This window comes from Urocitellus parryii, chromosome 9, assembly GCF_045843805.1.
Source record: "Urocitellus parryii isolate mUroPar1 chromosome 9, mUroPar1.hap1, whole genome shotgun sequence".
NCBI lineage: Eukaryota > Metazoa > Chordata > Mammalia > Rodentia > Sciuridae > Urocitellus > Urocitellus parryii.
The window spans coordinates 96,406,527-96,420,226 of NC_135539.1; the positions used below are offsets into that span (position 1 = coordinate 96,406,527).

A 13,700-nucleotide genomic window follows, 5' to 3' on the forward strand; every position below is an offset into this window, starting at 1 on the left:
CTCTATCTCCTGGTAAAGCTCGTTCTTTGCAGTTTGAATTTGTTTGTTTAGTTCGTTTTCAAAATATACTTTCAATGCTTGGACTTGCTGTCTCATGTCTTCTCTAATATTCCATTCGATCTGAGTTAGGTATGCCTTGATTTCTTTCCCTGTCCATGTTTCTGATGCTTCTAGGTCCTCCTGTAGATTTAAGTTGTCCTGCATTGTTTGTAGTCCTTTTTTCCCTTGTTTTTTCATATTGTTCACGTTACTTTCCAGCTCTGTTTGACTGCTTTGTAACTGCTTTCTCCTGTACATTTGTTTTGGCTTTGTATATCTCTGTTGTCTCTCCTTTGTGGTGGGAGATTATGTCTAGAAATGTTGGGCTTTATTGTACTTTAAAGCTGATTCATTCAATTCATAAAAGGCTTCCAGGTTCTGTATGCATATAGTGATTTGTTGTTTGTTCTTAGGACTATAATGTTTAGGTTAGGTCCTATGATGGTACGAGGGTTAGTATGTCTTAGCTACTTTAGAAGATTGCTCTACTTAAGGTGGATACTAACAGGCAATTGGATCAGGGTGTTGGTAGTAGCTAGGTATTTAGGAGCCTTATAGACAGCCTCGAGACATTCACCTATTTGCATTTAGACAATTATATGTAATGGAAGATGTAATGCTTGGGATGAAAGTTGGGGGGTAGGGTAATGAAGGTGCTCTTAAAAAGAAAGGAGAGAGAGATAGATTAGAGGAGAATGAAAAGAACAATAAAACTTGAAACGGGAAAGAAAGAGAGAAGGAAAAGGGGAGAAAGGAACAGAGAGAGAAGAAGAAAAAAAAATATTGAAGTCTTAGAGATCCATTTTCTTCTCTTCCAGTAGGTGGAGCTGTGCCCTCCGATTGGAGCTTCTGCTCTCTACCTGCCCATAGCAATCCCTGTAAGGCGTCTCCTGGGAGTCTCCCAGACTTGTCAGTCCAGAGCCGTTTCACTTCTCGGGCCCTTACCCCCCCTTCCTCCTGTCAGCCAGCCAGCCAGGTCCTGTTCACCAGAAGCTGTTCCCCAGAGATCTAGTTACACTTGCAGCCCCACCGCGTGTCCCATTTAAGCCCCAGTGCTGTGGTAAACTGGCGGCTAAGACCTTGGGAGTCACCGCTGGTGATATGGGGGGTAGGGGGTCGGGTATCCCCTCTGCTTCCCCACAGACACGACCCCTGAGAGGTCCATGAAGTTTCCTGGCTGTTTGTATCTGGATGGGGAGGGAGTCACACACCTGCTAAAGTGGATTTTGCTAGGAAGGAATATGACGTCACCTCTCTGCTATGGCAGGCCCCAGGCTCCTTGCTGGAGTGTCCCGAAGGGAGGGGTGGGACTGGTCTGTCCCCTGTTGGCTTCAGTTCCCAGCTCGCTATTTCATGAAGGCTTGGCTAAAGAGTTCTTCCTGCCAAGCTGCGTCTTGGAGGCTAGCGGGACCCAGTCACGTTTGCTGCTGGTGGACGGGCCGGCAGCCGGGCCACGGCACTCAGACTGTGGCTGGCGGATCTGGACCTCTGCGTCTCCTGACAGGGATTCGCTCGTCTGGGGCAATCTGTCACTTCAGAAAATCCTAGTAGCTCCCGGCCGGTCTCTCTTCAGTGGAATTTTGCTAGGAGATTCTCCGTTGGTAGAATCTAAGCGTTATCTGTGTGTCTTTATGACCCCATCACTGGGGGGGTATTGAAAACGCTGCCTCTCCGCCTGCCGCCATGTTGGATCTCCTGCTAATATATTTTTAAGTGATGTTCTGATGATTGTATTCTAGGTTTGCTGCCATTGTCCCAGTACTGTGTTTAAAATGAGCAAACATTACAATCCTAATATAAATTAACTATAGAACAAGTAATTCTAAATTTACCATTTATTTTCCTAACTTAAAAGATTGTTGGTATGTATATTAGTATGCCTTACATCTTAAGTCATTGTGGTGAATATGAATGTAAAAATTAATGGTCTGTTTAACATTATGAAAAAAATGGCTGATTTTGTCATGATTGGTTCAGATGAAGCTTATAAATAGATGTTTGGGGAGGACCCTTTGTGATCATCTAATAGTAATTTGGATTATATGTATTTGTAGGTTCATAGTCCTAGAATGGACCTGACTCTTGCTGAACTTCAAGAAATGGCATCTCGACAGCAGCAACAGATTGAGGCTCAGCAACAAATGCTGGCTACGAAGGTAATGTCTTATTTTCAAAGATCTAATAGGTTACCATTGTTAATGTGTATGAAAAGCTGCTTGTGGTCTATTAAATCCAAAGTGTTTCATTTTGCAGAAGTCTTTGTGTCATCCCTGTTATTAAAGATCTTCATAATCCCTAATTTTGATCAAAGTTAACCATCTTGTATGGGTTTCAGTAACATAGGAAAGTCATAAAGAGCTTTTCACCTTGCCACTAGGATCTAACCTGGCCGGTAGCAGGAGTAAATTTTACAGATGCTGACACTGTCCCCTTAATGCTGCTTGGCACCAATAAGAGACTGCTTCCTTAATTTGGGGACATTACCCACAAACTAATCTTAGTCCTGTACTTGAATGAGGAAAATTATTTTAAGAAGTTTCTTCATTACCATCAAAACCATTTTCACTGCTGCTTCTCTTGCATAGGCTTCTAGTCTAAACCAGATACCATCAAACTTTTCTCATTAAAGAGCTATATAGTTAAGCCAGGTGTGGTAGTACATGCCTGTAATCCCAGCGGCTGGGGAGGCTGAGGCAGGAGGATCACAAGTTCAAAGCCAGCCTCAGCAAAAGCAAGGTGCTAAGCAACTCAGTGAGACCCTGTCTCTAATGAAAATACAAAATAAGGCTGGGGGCTTGGCTCAGAGTTCGAGTGCCCTGGAGTTCAATCCCTGATACCCAAAAAGAAAAAAGAAAAAAATAAAAAAGAGCTATATAGTTAAATATCTTAGGCTTTGTAAGCTATGGCTGCCTCTGTACTAGTTACTCAACTTTGCTATTCAAGCAACCACAAATGGGTGTGGCTGTGTGCCAGTAAAATTTCACTTACAAAAATAGCAAGCTGAATTTGGCCATCAGGCTGTAGTTTGCAAACCCCTGGTCTAAACACTCAGTATACTTAGCCAGCCAGTCTTTCAGTGACTGAAGTTGATAGTTGGTAGTTTGACATGAAAGGTTACCTAGTAGGCTTTGAAGTAATAAGGATTTTTTTTCTCCCCGAAGTGTGGGATTTGAATGCAGCGCCTTGCACATGCTAGGCAAGCTCTCTACCACTGTGCTATATCCCCAGCCCTTGTCAGGAATTTTTTCTTTGCTTTTGCAGTGCTAGGGATTGAATCCAGGGGTGCTCTACCACTGATATACATCTATGCCCTTTTTGTTTTTTATTCAGAACAAGGTCTTGCAAGTTGCCCAAATTAGCCTTGTAATTTTTCTTCTTTAGCTTCCTAAAGTGCTGGCATTACAGGCATGTGCTGTTGTGTCCAGCTAGCCAGGGATTCTTCAAGGCAATTGTCAAAAAATGTACATTTTCTATTTCATTTAATCCTCAGTACAGTAACTGGTTACTATCTATCATATCCATTTTATATAGAAAGAAACAGATTTGTTTTCTTGGTGAAGCTATATAATTTGCCCAGGTAATATGGCTAAGCTTGGGTTTGAATCTAAACTCAAATCCACATCCTGTGCATTTAACTGCTTTCTTTTAGTGCCTTCCCATTCAGCATGAGTTTCTTCTTAAAGTTGTAACAAAACTTTATGAAAACTAGTTCAAAGATTACTGCTTGTTTGCTATATTAGAGCCACTTGGTTAAAAATGTTGTTTTTAGAGATTCTGAGGTGGGTTCAAGAGTGTCCGTGTTGAACAAACCTCCAGGGTGATTTTGATGGCAGCATATAGTTTACATAGTAAGGGTAGAACAGTCTTACAGGTACACCTTAATCTCAGCATCCAAGGATTGTGGTTAGATGATCTTGAAGTTAGTGGCATACCTGTTTAAAATGATATGCCTGATTGTTGTTTTTTTTTTTCAATCATCTTTAGGAACAGCGCTTGAAGTTTTTAAAACAACAAGATCAGCGTCAACAGCAACAAGCTGCGGAGCAGGAGAAACTGAAGAGGCTAAAAGAAATAGCTGAGAATCAGGAAGCCAAGCTAAAAAAAGTGAGAGCGCTTAAAGGCCATGTGGAACAGAAGAGGCTAAGCAATGGGAAACTTGGTGAGTTGTTTACAGTAGGTTTTCTTTAATACCAAAGGCTACATGTTAAGCTGTTTCAGCATAAGAAATCAATTTGGTGTAAAAAGTTTACTTACATTTGTAGTAAATAAATCTTTGTAGATCACCTTAAAAGGAAACTTTTTTTTTTAAAGCATAATTCACTTCAGTTTTGATATCGCAAGCTCCTCTCAATTGAATCCAGCACTGGATGTTATCAATAAAGTTTTTAAATTACCTCTGGAAAATATAGTAATTTTTTTCTTTATTTCTTGACTAAGAATTTGATGAAGAAAAAAATAATTTGTTGAAGGTCAGGAATTTTGTTTATATAATAGGTCTATCTATTACTATACCATTTTAATTAAAATGTTTGTGGTCTAGGAGCTTCATCTACTATTACGAAGTTGAGAATAAAAGTCCCAAAGTCTGCAAATTCTACAAATGTCTGCACTGAGATAGAAGCATAGACCTTTTAGAGTTGTCTGTGTTGATTTCGGTGGCTTTCGAAAAGAAATAGGTTGATTTTAGGGCATTTTGAAAGATTACTTACTGTTAGAAAATTTATTGTAAAGACTGATTGCTTGGGAAGTTGTCCATTCTTTTTCTTTTCAACTCTGATTATTGTTCTCTTCCTAGTGGAGGAAATTGAACAGATGAACAGTCTGTTCCAGCAAAAACAGAGGGAACTCGTTCTAGCAGTGTCAAAAGTAGAGGAACTTACAAGGCAGCTAGAGATGCTCAAGAGTGGCAGGATTGACGGCCACCATGACAACCAGTCAGCTGTAGCTGAGCTGGATCGCCTCTACAAGGAACTGCAGGTACACCATAGCTGCTTACTAAATGCAGTATGAGCTCCTTTCAAGAAACAGAGTTGTCTATAGAAGTGGCAGGAAGTGTTAGATTTTAGCTGCTTTCCTTAAGTCAGAGGAGGAGGGGGACCTAAACCCCAAAGAATCCAGAATAAACTTTATGGTACCTCAGACAGGAAACTTGAGGCATAACCACAGCCAGTGGTCTAGCACAGATGTCACTTAATTTTAAACCAGGAGATGAAGTGGAGGACCTTACATTTTTAGAAATTATATAATAGTTAATCATGTGATTACCTGTTGGAGAAATTTTCTTCTATTCATTGTCTGTCTGTATTTTTCCTCTGTGTTTTATTCAGTTAAGGAACAAATTGAATCAAGAGCAGAATGCCAAGCTGCAACAACAGAGGGAGTGTTTGAATAAGCGCAACTCAGAAGTGGCAGTCATGGATAAGCGTGTTAATGAGCTGAGGGACCGACTGTGGAAGAAGAAGGCAGCACTGCAGCAGAAAGAAAATCTACCAGTGAGTGGCTGTTGGGACGTGGGCTGGGGGAGGAGGAGAAAGATGACCAGGCAAGAGAGGTCAGTTTTTCATAAGCAACTTCTTCGGAATCATTCCACAGTGTGTCCTCAGAAAAGAGATGGTATTCTTGGATTCCTAAAAGATAATCCGTTGCTTTTTTACTTTTTAACATTTTTACCTGTGTATCTTGCTTTTCCCGCTAATACTTCTAATAAAATGTGGTGAGAGTTCATTGTGGAGTATTTTTGTTTTTGACATTCTTGTAGACTTTATGGCCAAATTCTGAGAGTGCTCGTTTAGAAAAACTCGGAAAATTCCACAGCTTTTTCTGAGTTTGATCCATGTGATACTAATACTGAAACGCCTGTGCTTTTTTCCTTAAGGTTTCATCTGACGGAAATCTTCCTCAGCAAGTAGTGTCAGCCCCGAGTCGAGTGGCTGCAGTAGGTCCATACATCCAGTCCTCTACCATGCCACGGATGCCCTCAAGGCCTGAACTGCTTGTGAAGCCAGCCCTTCCTGATGGTTCCTTGGCCATGCAGGCTTCAGAGGGGCCAATGAAGATACAGACGCTGCCCAATATGAGATCTGGGACCTCATCACAAACTAAAGGTAAAAGTGGATGATTTCCAAGTTCTTACACAACTTAGCTCTTCCCCATCACCACTCTTGTTTTTCCAAAGTTTTTAAAAAAGAGTTGTCTATATCCTTGTTCGTGTTTGAAAATCCCTTTGTATTCTTTTCTAGTGAAGTATGTTCTTTTTTTTTTAAAACCATAAACAATATAGTTCTATTCAGGAAATGAAATAAAGTAACACCTAGAATTGTTTTGGGAAGTTCCTTCATGTTACTGAGGAAATTTTGATCAGATGTTAATAACTCAAGAACTTTTTTTTTTCAAGGCAAACTATCATATATAAAAATGCTGTTGTCATCTTTATAGAATTTGAGATTGTGAATTCATTCTCTTGGTGAATGGTGTTAGATGTCCATATGTTCTTTTGCATGGGTATTTGCCTGCTGATAGTTTTTAGAAGGTAAACACGGTGGGAGTTCAAAAATAAAAATAACAAGGCTCCTTGCTTTAGTAATCTTTGCATTCTGTGTAGTTCTTATGACACATGGGAGGTACAAGCCAGAGTTTTATAATGAAAGGAAAAAATGAACAGAGTTGTTAGAAGTAGGATTAAAAACATCCTTCATCTTTATCATTCAGATACATGGAAGCAAAAAGCAATAACCAGTGTTGTCTTTTATTTTCCTCTAACCTTTGTTATATGCAAACAGTATCTATAATTATTGATTATTTTGCTGTAATTACTGCTATGAAGCAATAGTGCCAGGTACTCTGGATTTTATTGTAGGAAGAGTTATGTTTGTTTTGTTTCTATAAGAAACAATAAAAGCCATGGCATTTGAAATTTAAATGCCAGTCAGTGTAGAGGAACTTGAATACACTGATTTGAGAAAAACTGGTTGAAGTCATTGTTTAAAAGTCCATATTTTTGCCTTTCTGTTGTGCATGAATCACTTAAGATACTGCCTATAAGGTGAATCTTGGATGCTTAAGTTGCTGGATTAGAAATTGGTTTCTCAGTGATGATGATGTTTTCTTACCTCATTAAAAAATAATGAGTCCTTGATGATTCAAATAGACTGTTTATTTGCTGTAACTAATTTTAAATTGCTTGAGTAAGGTGGGAAAAGCTCAAATTAGAAATATAAAGTCTAATGCAATACTATCTGAAGAAATTTACTGGAATGTTTTGAGTTTGGAATTTAAAGCTGTTTTTAGAGATTAAAACTCATAGCAGTAAAAGTGTTTTTAGAATGTGGAGTTATTTGTAGTTGCTTTTATACATTCTAGGCTCTAAAATCCATTCAGCTGGCCCTGATTGGAGCCCTTCAAATGCAGATCTTTTCCTGAGCCAAGGCTCTTCTGTACCTCAAAGTGCTGGGAATGCCCTGGACCAAGGTAAACATGCTGGTTAAAAGTAAAACTAGCATTAATAATCTTCTTGTATTAATAATCTTTGCATTCTGTGTAGTCCCCAGATACCTGGGGAGGTGCATGCCAGAGTTTTGTAATGGAAGGAAAAAAATGAAAGAGTTGTAGAAAGTTTATTTCTGTTGCTCTTGAACATTATGTTTTGGTCATGTCAAAGGTACTGTGTTTTTTTCTAGATGGTTCATTTTCTAGCATTGTGAGAAGGGACACTTTTAACAGTATAGTTTATTTCCAGATACCATCATTTAACTGAGGAACCAAGATACTATCATTGTAGTGTTCAATTTATTCTTCTATCAACTTAAAATAGGAAAGCATTTAGTGGGTACAGAATTTCAGAGAAATCTAGGCAATAGATACTTATCAGCACATTTATTGCTAACAGTTTGAAGATCACCGTGTGTTTTTTCTGTCTTCAGCTGATGATGGGGAAGTTCCACTGAGGGAAAAAGAGAAGAAAGTGCGTCCTTTCTCAATGTTTGACACAGTGGACCAGTGTGCTGCCCCACCCCCCTTTGGCACACTGAGGAAAAACCAGAGCAGTGAAGATATCTTGCGGGATGCTCAGGTACTTAGGAATGTTCTGTTTTTTTAAAACTTAATGGTAATTCTATAACCTGTTTTTAAAGAAGGAGAAAGCAGAAGAAATAAAATGTATTAAAATAGAGCATGCTGTTTTTTAAATTCTATTGCTTGAATTATTTGTGATCTCCCTGTATATTGTAGGATGGCTGACATATACTTTGGGGTCATATTTTGTGTAATTCTCTATAAAATCATAATTCTGTTGAAGAACACCATTTTTTTTTTTTTTAATTCAAGTATCTTTCTTTGAAATTTGGAACTGAGGTTATATCAAGTGCTTTTATGGTGAATCTACTGCAACCCCCTAGGTCTTAACCTTGGATAAGCAGGTTATTGGTGAATGCTGCAAGTTGGGTGTTGAACCACAATAGCATAGATTGCATGCAGTTCTTATGAACAAGAATGTCTAATTTTTTGGTTCAGCCTATGAATATGAAAGGTGGTAAGTAAGAGTTTTCAGGTGGGCACTTACAGTTGCCCAAATAAGAAGGAAATCTTGGAGAGTGGGACTGTATTTCTGAGGTCCCTTATTAAATATGATCAATACAGATTTAAAACTTTTTAATGATTTTAAAACGTAGAGTTAATATTTTTACAGTGTATGTTTATATTTCTAAAGTTAGATTATCTAGAATATCATATGTACTCAGCTATTACAATGTTTTAACTGGCTGTGTGTGTGTGTGTATATTACAGACTGCAAATAAAAATGTGGTGAAAGTACCACCTCCTGTTCCTACAAAACCAAAACAGATTAATTTGCCTTATTTTGGACAAACCAATCAATCACCTTCTGACATTAAGCCAGATGGAAATCCTCAGCAATTGCCAACAGCTGTTACATCCATGGGAAGTAAACCCAAACCAGCAGGGCAGCAGCCAAGGGTGCTGCTGTCTCCCAGCGTACCTTCAGTTGGCCAAGATCAAACCCTTTCTCCAGGATCTAAGCAAGAAAGTCCACCTGCTGCAGCCGTCCGGCCCTTCACTCCCCAGCCTTCCAAAGATACCCTTCTTCCAGCCTTCAGAAAACCTCAGACTGTGGCAGCCAGCTCTATATATTCCATGTATACACAGCATCAGGCTCCAGGAAAAAACTTCCAACAGGCTGTGCAGAGTGCACTGACCAAGACGCATACCAGAGGCCCACACTTTGCAAGTGGTAAGGTTCTTGGTCTTATTTTCACTTGCATAGATGTTGTGCTTATATCCTCCACCAGAGCTGCCAGTTGTCAGCATACAGTAAAATAACTGGTCTCTATTTTGACTGACTCTGGTGTTCTGAGTTGTAATTGTGTTTCCTACTGTTAATTGGGAGTTTTAACAGAGTGACTGCTATATGTCAGTTACTGCACTAGGCACTGAAGATGAGAGGGGCAGTCCTAGTTCTGAAGGAGCTCAGAGGAGAGTGGGAGACATACACACAGGAGAGAGCATGCAGAAAGTTGTGTCTTCACTGTAGCTGTGACTACATGCTTTTGGTGCATTGAAGATGACACAACTACCCTGTTTTTAAAATTTTTTATTTTTATTTATTTTTATTGTTTAGTTGTCAGCGGACCTTTATTTTATTTATATGTGGTGCTGAGAATTGAACCCAGTGCCTCACATATATTAGGCAAGTGCCCTACCACTGTGCCACAACCCCAGCCCGCACACTGTGTTTTTAAAAAACACTAATGTATTTGAAGTTATTTTTATGAGGACACACCACTAATGAAATATAAAAAGATAACAAGGACTGGAAGTGTAGCTCAATTGTAGAATCCTTGCCTAGCATATTCAAGACCCCCGTACCGAAAGGAAATAAACTAAATAAAAACAAAATAAGATAGTTTGTGTTTAACATACACAAGCTGGACATTTGTTTATTCTTTCTAAATCATTATTTATAGGACTAGAATAAAATTGACCATGTTTTAATTAATTGAAAATGGCTTTCTAGTCATGAAATAAGCATGTAATTGTGGCCTAAGATGTCCTAACAAAAATTAGCCAAAAATCTGTATATATGCTATGTCTTACTCTTATCATGAATCTTTGTTGATGACTGCTAATGTGATAATTTGGGAATTAACTAAATTTGATAGTATGTTAAAGGGGGAATATCTTTGGTAAACACAGTGGTTCTTAATAATTTTTTAAGCTAAGTATGATGTTTCACATTGGTTCATTTTTGAAAGATGGGGTATTATATGTTAAGAGTTAGTTTGGACACAGAGGATTACTGATTTTCATCGGTTCTAAGTTTTTTTCACATTTTGATATTTTAGGTTTGACTGCGAGTCAGTGATTTCTTATAATTGGCAATATTTTCTTTCTTACTGTTTTGTAAAATAATGGTCCATGTTATAGTTAATGGGGATTTTGATTCTATAATAGGTTTATTATGCAAAGATGAAACCCTTGCTTTGTCTTTTGTTCTTTAAATAAATTAGTTGTGCTTGAGAGAATATAATGTAACTGTGAAATTAAAAGAGGCCTAGTTGTTATTTGTTACTTGCCAGTTCTGTGTGGTTAATAGTAACCAGGATTTTTATTTTTTTCCTTTTCCATTAGTATATGGCAAGCCTGTGATTGCCACTGCCCAAAATCCACAGCAGCATCCAGAGAACATTTATTCCAACAGCCAGGGCAAGCCTGGCAGTCCTGAACCTGAAACAGAACCTGTTTCTTCAGTTCAGGAGAACCATGAAAATGAAAGAATTCCTCGACCACTCAGCCCAACCAAATTACTGCCTTTCTTATCTAATCCTTACCGAAACCAGAGTGATGCTGACTTAGAAGCCCTACGAAAGAAACTGTCTAATGCACCCAGACCACTAAAGAAACGCAGCTCTATTACAGAGCCAGAGGGTCCTAATGGACCAAATATTCAGAAACTTTTGTATCAGAGGACCACAATAGCTGCAATGGAGACCATCTCTGTCCCATCATACCCATCTAAATCATCCACCTCAGTGACTGCCGGCTCAGAAAGCCCCACAGAGATTCCGAATCCATATTTACATGTGGAGCCAGAGAAGGAGGTGGTCTCTTTGGTTCCTGAGGCATTATCCCCAGATGATGTGGGGAGTGCTAGTACAGAGAACAGTGACATGCCATCTCCTTCCCCTGCCCTTGATTATGCGCCTGAAGGAGTCACAGACAGCAGCCCAAATCTCCAGAATAATGCGGAAGAACCAAACCCAGAGGCTCCCCATCTGCTTGAAGTGTATCTGGAGGAGTACCCCCCATACCCACCTCCACCCTACCCATCTGGGGAGCCCGAAGGGCCTGGAGAAGACTCTGTGAGCATGCGCCCACCTGAGATCACTGGGCAGGTCTCTCTGCCTCCTGTGAGTAATGTGGTGTCTTATGACCATTTTGGGAGTCTTACCTTGTCACTCTCTTCTAGGTGGTTGTATTTTTCTTCAGTTTGCCTTTTAATTTTATAATCCCTTAGTACAGAATGGATCTTATGAAAATGCAATATGTTAAGAATAAAGAACATTTTAATGTCTTAGAACATGTTTCTTTGTGAAGGAAACAGTTTTTTTTGTTTGTTTGTTTGTTTTTTGTTTGTTTGTTTGTTTTTATCCCTACAGATACCACATATGCTATTTCTTCTGTAGCTGATACCACATATTAGGGAAGTAACACTGGACTGGAAAGACCTAAATTTGAATTTGATCACTGGCTTAGCTCTGTGAGATCTGGCAGACAGTAAAACTTTCTCATTATAGTATCACTCATTCAAACTTTTATTTTTTTGGCAGTGAAAAAAAAATTTTAATGAAATGTTAGATAAAACCTCCATCTTAAAAGTAAGAGATTGAAGGGTCGTATGAAGTGAGGAAACTGGGGAGGGGGTGGGTGGCCACCTCTTTAGCTTTTTTCTCTCTTTCAATATAGTTTAAGAACCTGACAAACACCAGAATCCTTAGGTTCTTTTAAGTTATTCTAAAACTCTGTTTTGGCTTAGAAATGCCTTCCAAATATTAAGCTTTTGTTTGGAAGTTTTCTTGTCACTTTATTTTAAAGAACAACATTTATCCATTACACTTTTGAGAGTTACAGCATTTGCCTCCTATGTTTTTCAAAGCTCAATGGTTTTCCACATCTGAGATAAAATGAAAGAGAAGTATGTATAGTATATTTATCACACCTGAGGAAACATTTCCATTTTGTTGGATGTGCTTAAGGAACCTATTTTACAGAATGTTAGGTTTTTGTCTTTAAAATGCCTTTAAAAAAATATCCTTATTAAAATATTTGAAGACTTGTAGGATTCCTCCTTGGTATGTATAATAACTATTAATCTTTATTATTTAGCTTACTAATAGGCTTTTGCCTGAGGAGGCATTATGGTATGAAATGATTAAGAGGAAGGGTTTTGGGCTGGGGATATAGCTCAGTTGGTAGAGTGCTTGCCTTGAATGCACAAGCCCCTAGGTTCAATCCCCAGCACCACACACACACCCACACACCCACACACACACACACACACGAAAAAAAAAAAAGGGGGAAGGGTTGCAGCAAAACAACTTACCTGGATTTGAATTCCAGCTCTGCTGTTTGCTCGCTGTGTGCCTTAGTTTCCTTTTATATATGTATATGTTAGCAGTTATATTTCTGAGCTGCATTGTTGCTAATTGAAGGGTGTGGGTCTTGATGTACTCTATTAAGAGACCAATCTTGGCTAGTTTTGAAACTTGACGAAAGTCACCCTCTTCAGATTATGTGCTTAGCTTATGAGTTCATGTTATATTTACAGATGTGCTTCCATTAGGTTTTATAGAGTTAAGTTCCTCCCACTTTATTGCATAGGTGTTCACACTTTGTGAAAAATTATTTAGTTATATATATTGATTGGTATACTTTCCTGAATAATAATGTTATACTTGAATAAAATGTGCTTTTATATACACACACACACACACACACACACACACACACACATACATACACACACACAGCTGAGCTCATTCTACCCTTTTGGTGGTGTATCTTGCTTAATTTTCCATGCATTTCCTTTGCAGGGCAAAAGGACAAACTTACGTAAAACTGGCTCAGAGAGGATTGCTCATGGAATGAGGGTGAAATTCAACCCTCTTGCTTTACTCCTAGATTCATCTTTGGAGGGAGAGTTTGACCTTGTACAGAGAATTATTTATGAGGTATGACTATAATTAGTAATTTCCTAAATGTGACTTGTTTTAAAGCTCAAAATAGAAAGCTACAATGGAGAAAATGTATTTTTAAATTTCCTTTTTGAGACTGGGGCTCTGGGGAAGAACTTTTGAGTATGCTCTAAAATAGCCTATTCTGTTTTAAAAGCATGACTAAAATTTTGATAATGCAGAAGTTCAATTTTCACTTGTTTTCTCTAGGGTACTTTTTCTTTCTTGGGGAGATCATTATTCTGCTTTAAAATTGCTTATGTATGGATTTGTACTGTATGGTATTAAATTACCAATGTTCCTACTTTTCAGAAGCCTACTATTTAAAATATTTTTAGTTCACTTTTTTTCTTTCCATAGCAAATGTAGCTTCTACTTAGAAACTAATTTGTGGTGGAAAGTTGGGACTATAAATAA

The 13,700-nt window shown here is 38.5% G+C and overlaps 1 protein-coding gene across 2 annotated transcripts in view; it reads left to right on the top strand.

The window, feature by feature from the left end:
* Tp53bp2 (tumor protein p53 binding protein 2) overlaps positions 1–13,700 on the top strand; it is a 62,673-nt gene that overhangs the window by 38,735 nt on the left and 10,238 nt on the right. Inside the window, exons 1-11 of one of the 2 annotated variants that reach the window (XM_077802312.1) lie at positions 1,485–1,640; positions 2,094–2,195; positions 4,024–4,198; positions 4,835–5,016; positions 5,367–5,531; positions 5,915–6,143; positions 7,399–7,506; positions 7,959–8,107; positions 8,821–9,283; positions 10,681–11,459; positions 13,143–13,280. In XM_077802312.1, coding sequence (XP_077658438.1) covers positions 2,109–2,195; positions 4,024–4,198; positions 4,835–5,016; positions 5,367–5,531; positions 5,915–6,143; positions 7,399–7,506; positions 7,959–8,107; positions 8,821–9,283; positions 10,681–11,459; positions 13,143–13,280 — 2,475 coding nt within the window. In that variant the 5' untranslated portion in view covers positions 1,485–1,640; positions 2,094–2,108. Of the gene's footprint in view, positions 1–1,484; positions 1,641–2,093; positions 2,196–4,023; positions 4,199–4,834; positions 5,017–5,366; positions 5,532–5,914; positions 6,144–7,398; positions 7,507–7,958; positions 8,108–8,820; positions 9,284–10,680; positions 11,460–13,142; positions 13,281–13,700 lie in introns of those variants that run through there. The other variant, XM_026407152.2, reaches the window with a different exon arrangement.